The sequence below is a fragment of the Falco punctatus genome, assembly GCF_963210335.1.
Source record: "Falco punctatus genome assembly, chromosome: 5".
NCBI lineage: Eukaryota > Metazoa > Chordata > Aves > Falconiformes > Falconidae > Falco > Falco punctatus.
Window position 1 is genome coordinate 83,595,067 of NC_137584.1, and position 16,487 is coordinate 83,611,553.

Here is a 16,487-nt window from a genome sequence, read left to right on the forward strand (position 1 = left end):
AAAACACTGCCTTTCTTGTGAGATGTATGCAGTGATCACAGATCTTTATCAGCATTTATTATTTGGATTTTGTTAGAATCTAGAAATATTTTTATCAGGCTATTGACTTTTATATTTTTTTTCTCCCTGGATTCTCTATCCTTAAAACACAAGAAAGATATCTAAGCAAACACTGTATAAATCTTGTTGTTATGAATATCACAATAATGGATGCTAAAGACAATTAAAACAAAATTTGAGTAACTAAGTCTGAAGGTATATTTGATAAGAGATGGGTTTGAATCTGACAGTTCCGATAATTATTTTCTCAGTCTTAAAATGAGAGATGTAGTTAAATGAACAAACAAATACGGTTTCTTCCAACAGAGCTGAGCATTTAGTCTGTGCCTTTGCTTGTTTTCCAGAACTGTCCATTATGAAGGTGGCGCTGTGTCAATTCATGCTCGTTCCCTTTGGCGACTAGAGACTCTAAGAGTTGCGTAAGTAAAATCTCTCTCACAAAAAGAAGTCTGTTTGCAGGGCACTTTTTGTATAATAAGAATGTTCCTATAAAAATCAGATTGATAGCTATAAACCCAGAGTGATAATACTAAAATAATCTTCATAAAGTGCTCTATATCAGTTTCATGAAAAACTTAAGGTCTTCCTGTAGAGTGGATGTAACACACGTGCGGTGTATATGTATTTTAATTTTTTTTTTAAGTTGTTATAGCTGTCAGCGAATTTACAATTCGCATCTTTAACACATCTGTGACATAATCAGAACTGTTTTCCTTAAAAATAACAGTTCATGTGTGCCACCCCATAACTTGTTTAAGCCATTTGGAAGTCTTAAAGGCAAAAATTTACAGGAAAAAAAATGCTACCTTGCATTGTTGGAAGTGTTGGAATGATGGTAAGAAATTCTTGCCTTGTTTGTTAAGGTAATTGCACTGTAAAATTGCACTTAAATTGTATTACAGTATGTGCTTGTGATAAAATTTCTGGTGACTAATAAATGATTGCTTTTTAGAGATTAAATCAGGGAAGCTTTGGGAAAGGTTATGTTCCAATGATGCTGTTTTCTGTGTGTGCATTTTATTTAATAGGATTATGTTAAATGTCATTGATAGGGCAGTGAGATTTTTGCTTTGGACTAAAATTGACTTCGAGGGTGCTTAAGTGACAAGAAGGAAACTGTGGAAGGATCTCTGCCTTTTTACTTTTCTGATTACGTGGACTTCCCTAATAAGCAGTGGTACTGAAGCAACATGTGGATTTGAGAAATTACAGGTTTCTGTTACAACTAGCTCACTTTGGCAGTCATTGCATCCAAACTTTTGAAGTGTAAACATTTGAACATATATGACTGAGAAAAAGTGTGAGAACTATCAAAACGACTAAGCAAAGGGAGCGGCAGTCTTTCTTTTTAAGGAACATGACTTTCTTACCAGGAAAAAAAAACCCAAATAAAATGACAAGACTACCACTCTCTCCTACAAGTCTGTCACCTCCCTGTTTTCCTGCATGATATGCTAATAGCTATATAAATTCATTGCTAAATTGCAGGCACATTACTGTTCATGCCAGTACTTCAATTTGTAACTTAAGTGTATCCATGCCTGAAGTCCTCCATCACTTCTAGTCCTTCCTAGAATGACTGCAGATATAAGGTTGATTCTGTTGATTTTATATAATTCTGGAGAAATCATTGTTTCTGAACTCTCCTTTTTAGGGGAGAACTCATAGAAATTGGGCCAGTCTGCATGTGCAGACTGCCTCTTGGGATGCCCTGCCTTGGAATGCTAGATATTATTGTGTAGCATTGCATTCTTTCCCAAAAGGTGGCAGGGATCATATTCTCTGTTGCAGAAAATAACTTTTATTAGTCAGAAATGGCTTCACAAGATACTTTCTGCTCAAAAGGCTTTTCTTGTAAGTGCACATGATTTGTCCTTTTTCCTATCCTGCAGGTGTGAACTGGGGGCATGGCTCAATTGCCCTACATGTATTGTTTACTTTTTCTTATTGGTACAAGAGAAAATCAAGTCAGACTAGAGAAAAAGGCAGCTCCCCAGCATGGCCCATAATAGGAAAGGTGCAGAGCTGATGTGCTTTAGCAAATCCAGAAATATGATAGTGGAGATTTGTGACTGTCATGAGACTCGACCACTTCCCTGGGCAGGCTGTTCCAATGTTTGACAACCCGTTTGGTGAAGAAATTTTCCCTAATATCTAATCTAAACCTCCCCTGGCGCAACTTCAGGCCATTTCCTCTTGTCCTACCCTTGTTACTTGGGTGAAGAGACAACACCCATGTGCCCACAACCTCCTTTCAAGTAGTAGTAGAAAGAGATCAGGTCCCCCCTGAGCCCCCTCCTCTCCAGGCCAACCCCCCCCCGGTCCCTCAGCCGCCCCTCACAAGGCTGGTGCCCCAGCCCCTGCCCCAGCCCCCTGCCCGGCTCTGGACACGCTCCAGCCCCTCCACGTCCCCCTGCAGTGAGGGGCCCAAAGCTGAACACAGGGGTCCAGGGGCGGCCTCACCGGTATGCCCAGCGCAGGGGGACGGGCACTGCCCTGGTCCTACTGGCCACACTGTTTTGGATACAAATAGTTGGGGGGAAAACCCCTTCTTTCTTTTGGATTCTTTAAAAACGGTAACTAAAAAAGTATAGAAGTTTAATTAGTGAAGTATAATAAATCCTGCTACAAACCAGCAGCCCGGTATTGCTATTGCATTTTAAAAACTCCTGCCTGCCACACTGGTTCTGCACACTTTGCATACAGTATAGCCAACTCTGAGAAGACACGCTTAAACAAATGGATATTTATATTGAATAGGTAAGTGCTTTGATTTGCTACATGTATGTGTCAGGGAAAATGAATATTATTTAAACCTGTTTAAGTGCTAACTTAAGGGATTTTCAGATTTGTACAAGAATATATGCAAAACATTTGCATAAAAACTTTTTACGTTTTTAAATGCTGTACCTGAAACTAAATGCAAGTAAGAAGATGCAGTAATACAAAATTCTGATATGGGTAATCAGGTTAAATTCGTAAGGATGTTTTGTATATTTCATTGATACTATGTGAACATTTGTTGATAATTTTAAGCTATTTCAAGCCACAGTAAATGTAGAAAATTACTAGTATTTGTGGAAGCACATCAGAACCTCAGCAATAAGTGGTAGCTCCATTATGATGGGCGTTTTGCAAACATAAAATAAAGGTATGATTTCCTCTCCAAAAAGCAACATGCACATGCATCTAAAGCATAAATTTTTGAAAATATAAGGCTGAAGAAAGTATTTTGAAGATCCAGGAAAACATCCTGGCTGTGGAAATTTTCCAATCAAAGGAATATTTGAGAAGCCTTCTGAGAAGGCTTTGTGAAATGCATTGTCTTCAGTAACCCCAATACAAGTTTATCTTCAGGAGTTAATCAGGAAGCACAGAAGAGCTGACTTTTCAGTTTAAGGCAAGAAGTTAGAAACCAGCAACCTGTATTTCACCTTCAGGTGTTCTTGGGGAGCTTAGATAGAAAATTTTAGCCTTTCTTCCTTCATTTCCTCCTATAGAATATGAAGAATCTTGGCCAATCTTTGCGTAGTAGTTTTTAAAATTTATTTTAAGATTATTTTTATTTATATTTTTTTATTTATTTAACTGATTTGGGGTTTTTTGCACACTGTTTAAAGTGTGCCTGGAGTGTGCTGACTGCTGAAAGGAGAGCGCTCTGGGAAAGTGAACAAACTCGGCTGCTGGGAGGTGAAATGGAGAGGGAACTGAAAGTTCTAAGCTCCTTGGGTGCAGCACAAGCCTCCTTTTCCGTAGGGATCTGTATCTTCCCTAGAGAGGAATTCAGTCTGAAGCAAGGCAGCCTGTGAAAATGACTGGGTCAAGATTATTTATTGGAATGGTTTTATTGGAGATAACCACAAAGAAGCCATTTTCTTACTAATAATTTGACATTTAGAATTTTATCCTTTTACCAACTAGTTGGTGGTACAACTTACTTGAAAATATTTTTGCCAGTAGGTAAAAACTATGTTTTATTTTAAAAAACCAAATTTTTCCTTATGAACTTTCTTAGGTGGAGTGGCAGCCACATTAGATGGGGACAGCCATTCAGACTAAGGCATATAACAACAGGAAAATATTTAAGTCTCCTGGATGACAAGAGTCTTCTTCTTACAGACAAAGAGAAAGCAGATGTAAAATCTACGGCATTCTGTTTTCGGTCTTCCAAGGTATGGAATCAGTGCAGCATTAATGTAACCAGTAGTAATTCTAATCTCTTTTGTAAGCAAGATTTAGGTATTTCCTATTGCATTAAAATACACAGTAATAGTAAACATAATTATTCAATAACTTCTTTTTAGCATTTACTTTATATATTATAAATTATTTTTCTGTTTGGGAAGATAAGAAATGAATATATACCTGAAAACAAGTATATCAACTTTTGCACTCTGGTAACGTAGAAATACTTCAATATTTTAGGACAATGCAGTGCAACTGTACTGGGGAATTCCTGTTGCAATTACTATAGATCTTAACAGTTATTCTCCATTGAAGCAAGGAGGATGAAATAATTAATTAATTGATTCTCAAGAATTATTATTCAGCAGGGGTTACTCCAAAAAAAAATGGAACAATATACTGTGAGCTATTTTTACATGGATTATTTGGTAAAAAAAAATAATACTTGAAGGCAAGAATTGTTAGCAGTCCAGAGAGTATCTTTTGTTGATATGGAGAAGGTGCTTTGTCTGAATTTTCTAAATACCTTATACACATGCGTTTTGGAGATCAGAAAATACTCTATTTGAAGTTTCTTCCTTTGTTTTCTTCAACTTGAACTTGGAAGTCTTATTTGGAAGTATTTTTGAGAATTTCTATTTTGAAGTAGTTTTGTCCTACAAGTTAACATTTATTGATTTAGTTATCATTCAGTGACCAAACCTATTCTGTGCTGAGTAGAGCAGAGATAAAAATCTTTGAGGCATGTAGAAACATGTTATGGTAATTGATTCTTGAAATAACATGAGAGTATCTTAGAAGGGGTCTGTCTATAAGCTAATCAGTAAATGACAGATACAATCTTACTGATATTCAAATACGGATTTTCAAAGAAATTGGAAGTTTGGAAGATTGTACTTAAAGTTAATTTTGTGGATATCAACATTCATTTCAGCTACAGACTTACTTGGAAGGAATTACGGAGATGCCACAGGGGAGGAGTATGTGTTTTGCTCTTCATTGCTAAGGATGAGTCCAGTCTCCTGCTTAGGACTTCTTAAAGGAGTGTTGTGTTTCACTTTATTAGGATACAGGCATTAAAAATTTTAAGATGGCTTCTCTCTCTGGCAAAGAGCATTAAATAGATATTTCAAAATTATAGCAGCCCTAGAAAGGCTTCTGCAAATAAGGTAAGAAGCTTTAGAGGTCTTTTCCTCCAAGCATGTATGGACAAACCATCCAAAGTTTCACTCGTGATGTTGTGTGTAATTAGCCCGAAATAATTATTCCTGGATAAGTGGCAGCCCCTAATCTTCACTGTTGAATATAGATCATTAATAGCTGGGAGTATGCCAAGTTGCTAGGTCTTTCTTATAGCAATTTCATCCCTTTTTGCCACAGTCATAATTCTTCTTTCCACTACATGAAAAGTAGAGGAAGGAAGAATTATGAAGATCACACTTGTGCTATTAGATAAGCAAAGTCAGATATGGGGAAAGAATACCCTTATTTGCAGTGTTAAAGACTCAGTTCCCTCAGGTATGTGAGTAGATAATAATTTCCATTTCCAAATGAAAAGTAGCTTCAATGTTTGCAAGGAAAATACGGAAAATCTCTCCTGTGTAAATCTGAAGGTTCAGATGCAAATGTAAATGCTCAACATTTATTCTTTTTAACCTCATTATTTGCAGAGACCTTTACTCATCATCTTAAACCCATTAGCTTGCCAGTGCTGCATTTTGAAAATAAGCAGAAGAGAACAAGAAAGTTGAAGTTTTTTTATACAATGTCTTATATGAACCAGAATACTTTTTCAGATGTTCAAAGTAACAGACACATACTTTTTTTTTTCCGAAAACACAGTATCTTGATACAGAAATCAAACGGTTAGATCAGAATCTTCTTATGTGTTAAAATTCTTTAAATATCTCAGCAAAACAAAGAAATGCGAAAGGTTAAGAACATCACAAGCCAAACAGCACTCAGAAGAGATGGATATTCTGAAGAGCTAACAGTGTCTTCATTTTTGTCTGGGAATTGGGCTTTATGCTCTGGTTATTATGTATTACCCTAATACCTAGCATTAAATGAGAATTATATTAGCCTTTCCAACATCTGAAATTGAGAAATTTCTTTTTTTCTCTTTTGGAGTCTTGCTTTGCTCAGCACAGGATGTCCACAGGTATCTACAATTTATTCTGCAAACATACGTCTCTTTTATAGACTTGAATTTGTAGTGATTTATGTTCTGTGGATTTTTTTCTCACATTTGCTGAATATTGGTTCTTTTTGATAAAAAGCATTAGCTTAATCTCACTTTTCCACTGAAATAAGGTAATTTTACTGACTTGGAAATATTTATACATTCTGTACAAAGTCTGCTTTTTCTGTCCAGTCTTTACCAGTGGACAGAAGTACATCCATTTTAATAACATTTTATGGCCTGTATTTTTATATCTTCACCTGTTTCTTTATAAAATTTCATAGGAAATATAATACTATAATCTTAAAAAGCAGTCACAAATTAACTTCTTCCAGTTAGTGAGATCTGCTAGAAGGTCAACCCTGAAAGTATGCCACAGAAGGTACAGGTTGGGTCAGATAGATAAAATTGAAAGAACAAGCTTTAATCATGAGCATCAATTTTGGAATGTTATAAGGAATGAAACAGAAACATTGCAGTGAAATAACACATATAAAGCAAGGCTTCAGAATAATTTTTTTCCACATTAATCTAAAACCATTTATAATTGTTTTGTCCATTTGGGCCACAACAAATGTGGGAATATTTGCTTGTATTCTTGTATGCGTGGAATAAAAGCTGTTTATAAAGAGCACATCCTTCTGGATAGAATCTGGCACAATGTTCAATAAATTTGTTTGTTTCCAGTGCATTCTTGTAGCTTTGCATTACTGAGGTTGTTTACTGACTGTTGCAAAACCCAAAAATTTCTGCTTGTTCCAGTGTAATGAAGGAAGAGTTTTGGTCATTTTTTAGAAAAAGTTGATGGTCTGAGAATGGGCCTAGACTGCAAATAAAACTGAAGCTTTTCTTTGTAAATATCCTGTAGGAGGAATTAGCAGGTGGTTATGTAGTGGCAGGTTATGGTAAGGATGTAGTGGGCTGGAAACTTGCGTTATGTAGTGCCTATACCAATATGCAATTATCAAATGGTGACATGGTGATTTCTGATGTTTTTTGGGATCCTGATTTTCACTGTTGAACTATTTTACAGTAGATAGGATTGATTCATTACATGTTCTTTCTCCACTACCTGCTGTTTACTGGCATGAATCCAGCATTCCATTCAAATCTTCCACTTTATAAACAATTTGTGGTTTTTCTTCGATCCCTAAAAAAGGCTCAGTGTCTCAAAGCTTCCAAATGAAAGCTGCCCCTACACCGTCCCCTAGCTTCCATTTCCCTCCTATGTTTAATCTAACTCTTACTTATGCTTTCCTGGCTGGTGTGTTTATTCTGCAAAAAAGAGCTCAATTGAATGTGATTAAATCCAGTCTGGGCTCTAAACCTACACACAGAGTTGTCACTGGACTTACATAGGTGAGGGCAGAGATCTTGTCTGGCAAATTATTGGTGCTGCAATTTTTTACGCTAAGTAAATTTAACTTTAATTCTAATTTGAATGAAGATTTCAATATCAAACCCCTTCAATTTCTGTTACAGTCAGTGGTTTTTAAAGAAAGTACAGAATAGTATTTTAAATTAATAATCCCTCATGTTATTGACAGTGCTTTATGAGAAAATTTGTGAATTCATATATTCCTGTCTTAAGAATTAGTTGCTAGGAGGAAGAAAAGAAAATCTTACAATGTAGAAGCACAGTATATTCACACAGGTTCACACTATCTTCTAGTTATGACGATAATTCAGAAGACTGGAGCTTGAAATCAGGCTGTCATTTCTTCATGTGATGGCAGGACCTGATTTATTTTTTCCTGTAACATCGTTTGTGTGCAATGTCCTATTATAAGTAGCTTTTCAATTTCCAGCTATTACTACAACCACATTATTTGTGCTAGCTTTGAAAGAATTGAATACAACATTTAGAGAAATGATATGAGCAAAATAATGAATTGATAAAAGAAGCACATAATAACTTGGTAATTGGCATCAGATGTATTTATAAATCAGTTATTACCATGTATCAGTGGACAAGATTTTAATAAGAATTTCAGCACTTAAGGAATCGGGCATTTACAAGATAGTGAAATTTACGTCTGTATCCAGAAACAGTTTAATAATTTGAATTTATGAATATTATATCTGGAAGTGTAACGTTATGAAAGGTATCAATTTCATCTCGGTAATTTTATTTTTTTACTTTTTATTTAAGTGCTTCAAAATGCATTTATAATTGTAGGACGAGAATCTAGTTACATGACATTTGCCTTTACTTAATAAATGCTTTTAAAAATCCTTTAATAAATTAGAGATTGTTTTCTGCTCATTTAAAAACCCCAGTCTTTGTCATCTTTCACTGTGAAGCTGTCTCCCCAGATGGTCAAGGCACACGTGGGTGGTGTAATCATTCTATTCTTTCCTGCGTGTAGTAGGACAGGACATGTAGAAGTTTTTGTCTCATTATTCCTAACGTTACTCTGAGGAACTGAACGAAGTGACTTGTCCTCTATTGCTGATGAGTACGAGCAGAGAAGGTTGAAGCTGTACTTGGTTAAGGGGATCACCTTGCACTCTGAATTCGCACAAGTGATTTTTTTGAGCAGTGGCGAAAATTAAGCAGCTTCTTACTGGGCACGTGTGAGCATCTATAGAAGCAGAATCCAGGGAGTTACTGCACCAGTCCCTGAGAAGTTTTGGGCATAATTACATTAACATCCTTCCTACAGTTAACGAGATACATACTGATCCTTTGTAACGTGTGTTTTTTCATACTTACCTTTGGATTTACCAGCTAGTGCAGCAGGTGAGGTATATCAGCTGGTCGAACCACATACTTTTGGAGAGGTTAAATGGATGATTTGCCGTGAACCAGGACATGTGGGCTGTTTGGCTTACAAATGGATGTCTTTGGGGAAGGAATTGGTTCTTAGAAGAGGTAGATATTGGGCAACACCTCAAATTACAGTTACAAATTAGAGTATTTGGATACTAAATTTCCTCTCCTGAAACAGCTGCTGTTTGTATAGGACACCAGCTGGACTGATAACATGGTCGTGCCCTTCTGCTTTTACAGCATGTCAACAGGCTGGTCACAAACATGCAGAAATGGATATTTATTTTTTTTTTCCCCCCTCAGGAAATGCTAAGCCCATTGCTGGGCAGTGATAGGCAGTGGTAGGTTAAAGGCCCTTTCTCTGTGACAGAAACTGTAGGGAGGTACTACTCATCTTTTCCAGGCTGGAAAAAAACCCAGAATCCCCAAGAAAAAGTTTCTGGAGGTTAATGCCTGGTTCACGTAGGGAATTCAATGTATTTGGTGGTGTTTTGTCAGCTTTTATGTTTCAGTAATGACATGTACTGTCAGTTATGATCCTAGTTCTTTCCTAGGCAGGTGAAGTGAATACGCCTGGCTCTCCTACTGTAATAAGCTAGGGTTCTGTGTGGATGGGATCTCTCTCTCCATCTTTCCCTAAATGTTTAACTAGTAGTTGACACTTCTGCCATTTTTAAATAATTTCATTAAAGAATGACTTCAAGTATTCTTTTAGGTCCTGTTCTAGACAATTGCCTAGCATTTAATATTTTATGCAAATATTAACATGTTGGTTATTGTTCTTGTATATTTTTTTTCTTGTTCTTCCTCAGGAAAAGTTAGACATAGGGACAAGAAAAGAGGTGGATGGAATGGGAGCACCTGAAATAAAATACGGGGATTCAATATGCTTCATACAACACGTAGATACAGGCTTATGGCTCACATACCAGTCTGCTGATGCAAAGTCTGTAAGAATGGGGTCTGTGCAGCGGAAGGTGAGTGTAAATGGGACGGCATTTCCTTCAGTCACAGTCTTATAGGGCAGGGGTGGGGAATGAAAGGAACTACAGGAGAGAGCTAATTTCAGGGTTTCATTTTAAGCATGTCTTTATTTCATTGTGAAAGGTTGTTTTTTATTAGTCACATATTGAAAAACCATGTGATGTACTGAATTCTTTAACTGAAAACCAAAGTGCATGTTAGCCTGTAGACGTTAACCCACAAATGTTGATAAATCAGGATATACTTGACACCAAACTAAAATATTAGTAATAGCCTGTAGAATATGCTAAAAATCCTTTTTTCAGTGTGCTCTAGTTTGGATTGAGGAGGCTTTTAGTTCAAAGTCTTTTCTTTCCATGTTGTAAGCGTATTACCTTTTGGGCTGGAATATTCAAGTCTTCAGTTCTGAGGGATTTCTTCTTTTATAGAACCACCATGACCAAGTGAAAAGATAACTCAGCGTAATAAAGTAGGAAAAAGATTCTTTTACAAATTCCCACATCTTCCAGAAGCAGTATTTGTGTTAGTGTTTTTTGTAGATGTTTAACTTTTCAGGAAATTATTTCTCAACAAGGAAAAAAAGTTTTAGCCTTCTTTTATAAAATAAAATAAAATGCCATGTTTATCCACATTGTAGTATTTTCTATAACTCTTTTACATGCCAGAACTACAAAGCTAGAGCAGCATCTGTTATACTTGTAAGGCCATGCCTTATGATTTTATATATATATATATATATATGTGTGTATATATATATGCATATGTATACACACACACAAGTAATTTGTATCGTGTGTGTGTATACACACATACATATTTTTCTATATACTTTTTATTTCTCTCTTTAGAATTCTTCTATATTTTCTATATGAAAATATTATATATTTAGGAAACAATGTTTACATACATGTAAAATTTTAGTGATTATAAGACTTAGTATAATAAGTATAATCACTGTAATAAATAATTCAAAATAAGATACATTATGGAATAGTTTAGTAATTTAAGAAATATAAATACTTTGTCTGTGTGTATGTTTTCTTTTTTAACCTAAAATAGTTTAAAATATTTATGTAATATTTATGTGAATAGCTTCAGAGCCATGATAACTAAATATGAAGAACTGTGAGTTATTGGTAGTGATTCAAGGCATAGTCAGAAAAGGCGGCTAGGAATATCCTTGAAAATCAGGACCAGTAAAGAATACCTGTTCTGATGTTGTCTGTACTTTAGGGATGTGCTGCTCTGTAAGGGAACTGTTTTTAAGGTTGAGAAATACAAACAAAACCCCTTAGACCTTTGATTATTTATTCTTCTTTAATAGACTATATTGTTTACAGAAGCTGTGGCTTTGAGATTATTATGGCAGTGAACCTGCTGGCTCAGTGCAAGTGTGTCCTTGGACATGAGGAAGTGAAATATGAGATTACCTGGTTATAATTAAAATTTCTTTTTGGTATGTGACTTCATCATCGTTTCCTAGCCTGCCTTACTATGTGAGTTTTCATACACCTCATTCATAAATAATGTTTCATTTTGCAGTGACTGATTTTTATTTTTGTATTGCAGGCAATAATGCACCATGAAGGTCACATGGATGATGGTTTAACATTGTCCAGGTCTCAGAATGAAGAATCCCGTACAGCACGTGTCATCCGTAGTACAGTCTTCCTTTTCAACAGGTTTATAAGGTGTGCTTCTGAAATGATCTTTTCATCCCTTTTATTTTTTTTCCACTTTTATTTTATTCGAAGTGTTATTAACACAACAATGAATGATCTAGCCCTCTTAAAAGCCAGAGGAATACTGCTCAAACCAGACTTTATGCCAATTCTTCGTTTTATCAGCAGAGATGTACCTTGAGAGGTATTGGTCAGGTTTTTTTCGCTGTCTTCTAATATTACTTTATTGTACAACCTTGATTTAAATGCATAAACATATTAAAAATGCAAATCAAGCATAAAAGAGAGACTTTTCCCTGCCAAAATTTGCTGTAAGTCATGTGGTGTATCATTTGGCTTTTTCTTTTCTAAGTATGGTTTTTAAAAGTGCTCTTCCTTGAAAAACCTGGAAAAAGGAGATAACCATGTAAGTACAAGCTTGTACAAGACACAAATGTACTGAAGAAGTTCCTAGCCAAGAAGAAGTTTTTCTCAAAAGTTTTAACTACACCTTCTTTCTACCCTCCCACTACACTTTCCTTATTTGTTCCCTTTTGACGCTTCTTGTTTAATATTTTGCAACATATAAATGTTTTATTTTATAGTATTTTAGCCATTTAAAAATATTGCCAGATTTATTTAATTTGCATTTATCTTCCTATTCCAAATGTCCTCCTAAATAACACTGATAAAATGCTAATTCTCAAACATTTGTGACTTCAGTGATTGATGAGAGGCCCCTCTCATCAGTGTAACTGGCATTTGGAAAGGATTCTATGCGGTAAGACTATATGGAATGATAGCGATTTTATAGGAACTTATTTGTCACAAGAGAAGACAGTGTGGGAGATGTTGACCTGAAGCAACCATGCCCTAAATCAGTGCACAGCTGAAGACATAGACATGCCAATTTTTTTCCGAAAATGTTTACCCAGGTACTTAAATAACAACAGAGAAAAACGCCTCTCAGGAGAATTGCCTACTGTATTATGTTTAAAATACAAAAGAAATGCAAACCCTAGGTCACTTCGTACATAATACTTTTTCTTAGAAGCTTCTAAGAATGCCATAAAAGATAAGGACAGAGAAAGGCAATTTAATGATAAGGTTTCAGAAATCAAGGTACTAGTAAATTACAGTGCAGATTTTTGTGGAGTGCACAGGGAGTCCAAGGTAGTGTTTAAAAATTTAGTTTTGGCAGGACGTTATGCCAAGAAGATAAAGCTGAATTGGAGAGGATCAAAATTATTCTCATAAGTGAGTGTGCCAGTTCTCTCGCACGAAGTCAGTAGAAAAAATACACTTCAGATAACATATATTAAAAAAACATTAAAAAAATTGCACTTCAGATAACATGCGCACAATAAAAGTTAAGTTTTAAAGATAAATTTTGTAGCTATCTTCTTGAAACATTGCATTATTTATTCCAGAGGATTTTTATTCTTCAGTGGTAAATATTTGTACCGAGTTAATATTCTTTCCTAAATTTAGGTGGTTTCGAGCCCTAGTTCACCATTTGAGGTGAAAATAAAGTGATGTGCCAGTTTAAAAAAATAAGAAACAAACAAAACACTCCCAATCAACCACCCACCCCCCCCAAAAAAAACCCAAAAAACCAAAAAACACAACAAAACTTATCATTGTTGTCTACATCCAGCAAAAAGCAGACTATAAAACAGGGCTTCTGCTCCGTACCGTGGCCTGGAGAGGAATCCCGGGAGCAAGCAGGGCGGGAGGCAGTTCAGGAACAAGGGCTGGCACGGGTGGTGGTGGGTCAGGTTGCTGGGGGCTTTGGGTGCCTCCAACGAAAGATGAGTGCGATGAGCACGGAGCTGCGAGGGTGCCCCTGTGGGCATGGCGGGCTCCTCTGCCAGCTGGAGCTCCGTGGTCTGTCAGCATAAACGGGCACGGTGTAAACCTCTTTGCTACATAGCCGGGTTTCTCTCAGACATATGCTAGCAAAAAATTCTTTTTACAATTGCAGAATTGAGGATGAGTCACAACAGAAAACATGAGTGTCAAATAAGCCCCCTCCTCCTGCTCTCCCCCGCTGCGCTGCAGGGTGGGCCCTTGCCTTCAGGGCTGCTCCCCTCCCAGCGCTCCAGGGCCCTGGCTGGCTCCTGTGGAGTTTCAGGTTCCTCCACACCTTTCCCCTCCTCCCTGAGGATGGGCATTATGTTCGCAGGCCCTCAGCACCTCCCGTTTCTTTGCCCCTCATGGGTCTTCCTGCTTCTTCCAGAAGGTTCTGGCGGGCATCCTACAGCCCCCAGCAGGGGTAGACCCGCCTTCCTGAGGGGAGCCAGGGAGCCGCGAGGGAAAGCCCTTGCCTTCCACTTGCTGCATGGCGCTGGTGAGGTCTCAGCTGCAACAACCGCGTTCTAAGAAAGATGAGGTTGAAACAGAGGAGAAGGGTATAGCAGGGGTCCTGAGGGAAAGCGCTGCTGGGAAAAATTGGATTATGGGGTTTGTTGGGGATTCAGCTAAGCAAAGGGCAGGTGCAGCATGGATGAGAACAGTCTGCTCCTGCTCTTCTAGGAAATGGTGGTCATAGATTACTGCAAATCCAAGTTGGAATTGTGTATTAGGGAAACAAAGAGGCTAAGGAAGTGTTGGCACAGTGGGTGTGGATGAGCTACATCTTCTGGCTTTGAAGGTGACTTGAGAACAGGTTAGAGACACACTTGAGAGCCTGGATGGTCTGGCTGGGCCCCCTGGCACCGTAGGCCTGGTTCTTGGACTTCCGTCTGTTCCAGCCTCATGACGCATTGAACTGGTTTACAGTATCTTCATCTTTTGGTCTGGCCTCTTGATACTGCTAAAAGTGTAGGTAGAATATTAAAATATGTTTTCTACATTACAATAAATTTTAAGAGAAACAACATTTTTGGTTCTTCCAGATCATGTTTGGGAAGGGAGGGGTGGGTCATTAAGTGGAGAATGGGGCAGACATAAATAATTTTTGAGAAGTTACGTAGCTGTCAGAAAATGAATTGAGCTTTGGCATCTAAACAAACTTTTCTTTTAAACCAATAAAGAGTTTAAATGATAAAATAATTAATTTCCAAGACTCAGGAGACTTTGCATCTTCTTGTAGGGGCCTTGATGCTCTCAGCAAGAAAGCGAAGTCTTCCACCGTCGATTTGCCTATTGAGTCAGTCAATCTGAGCCTTCAGGACTTGATAGGCTACTTTCACCCCCCTGATGAACATTTGGAGCATGAAAACAAACAAAACAGGCTCCGAGCACTGAAGAATCGACAGAACCTCTTCCAGGAAGAGGTACTTCTCTCAGTTTTACTCCTGATTTTCCACCATGTTGTCTGCAAGTATTCTTTCACAGTATCTGTAGTGTTGACATCTAATCTGGAGTATGTTTGTAGTGGTATTCTTGTTCTGTAAGAGGCAAACTCTTTGCTACATTTATCACTTTAGATCTGGTGGTTTCCCTGTATATTTAAAGAAATGCATTTTTAAAAAAAATCAGATATATTAATATGACCTTGTGCCTTGAATTCTAACCATAATTTACTCCTTATGTGTGAATTAGTTTCTTCCATTACAGTTTAATCTCTTGATGCAGAAAGATGTTTGATTTAATAAGCTTGATTTAAATATTTTGTTTAATATTGTCTTTTTTTTTTTCTGGTAGTGATAGCTGCCTGACTTAAGGCAGATACTTAAATCAGATAGTTAAATGCCTTCCAGAATAGAAACTTGCCTAAAATTGTGTCTGGAATACTGTTTATTTTTTCTTTTATTTTGCCCATCCTAAAAGGTAATTTTTTATTCTCACGGTCAAAGAAACTTTTCTGTAGGGATTGCTTGACTCCACTTGTCTGACTCCAGGTATACTTGTATTTTGCATATCCTGCCTTTTATATTTTGTTTTCCTAGATTTCTGAAAACCTTATGTGTTTGCATCTAAACAGTACTGTTTTTTCCTCTGACAATCTGAGCCTTTTCATTTTTAGGGTATGATCAACCTTGTGCTTGAATGTATTGATCGCTTGAATGTATACAGCAGTGCAGCTCATTTTGCAGATGTAGCTGGGAAGGAAGCTGGAGAAGCATGGAAATCTATTTTGAATTCTTTGTATGAATTACTAGGTAAGGCATGTTATGGGGTACTTGGATTGTTTTAGTTCAAATTAATACTCAGATGAAAAGAAACACATACCTCTTTTAGAATAAAAGAATTTCTACTGAATTAGTATAGAAGAATTTCCACAATTTAGGATACAAATTAAACAAGACTTTTGCATTTCCAGGTCCTTGCTTATTCTTAAGAACAAAATACACTGAAAACACTCAAATAATGTGATTTTTCCTTATAATATTGATTATTATAAGTAACATGATTCTTACTTTAATTAAATGATTGATTAGTTTTTCATATTAGCATATTGCTGATGTATCTTGTATGCTGGCCAGAAATGTATGGACAAAATATGTGTGGCTATATCATTCCTGTGTTAAGGAGCCACAATATTGTGGTCAGTTTTGTAGGAGTCCGTGATTTTTCACACATCTGGCTGTAGAACTGCAGCATAAATCTAAAGTTTCTATGACCAAGACCCCTCTTATTAGTAATGACCAGTGACTCCACCATTATGCTGGGATACAGCGTGCCATGGAAAGGTACG

General features: G+C 36.8%; 1 protein-coding gene across 2 annotated transcripts in view; it reads left to right on the top strand.

Moving 5' to 3' along the window:
• RYR2 (ryanodine receptor 2) overlaps positions 1 to 16,487 on the top strand; it is a 455,638-nt gene that overhangs the window by 204,147 nt on the left and 235,004 nt on the right. For both annotated transcript variants that reach the window (XM_080389100.1, XM_080389099.1), the window contains 6 exons: positions 405 to 479; positions 4,076 to 4,232; positions 10,013 to 10,177; positions 11,754 to 11,875; positions 14,940 to 15,123; positions 15,816 to 15,951. In XM_080389100.1, coding sequence (XP_080245226.1) covers positions 405 to 479; positions 4,076 to 4,232; positions 10,013 to 10,177; positions 11,754 to 11,875; positions 14,940 to 15,123; positions 15,816 to 15,951 — 839 coding nt within the window. The remainder of the gene's footprint in view (positions 1 to 404; positions 480 to 4,075; positions 4,233 to 10,012; positions 10,178 to 11,753; positions 11,876 to 14,939; positions 15,124 to 15,815; positions 15,952 to 16,487) is intronic.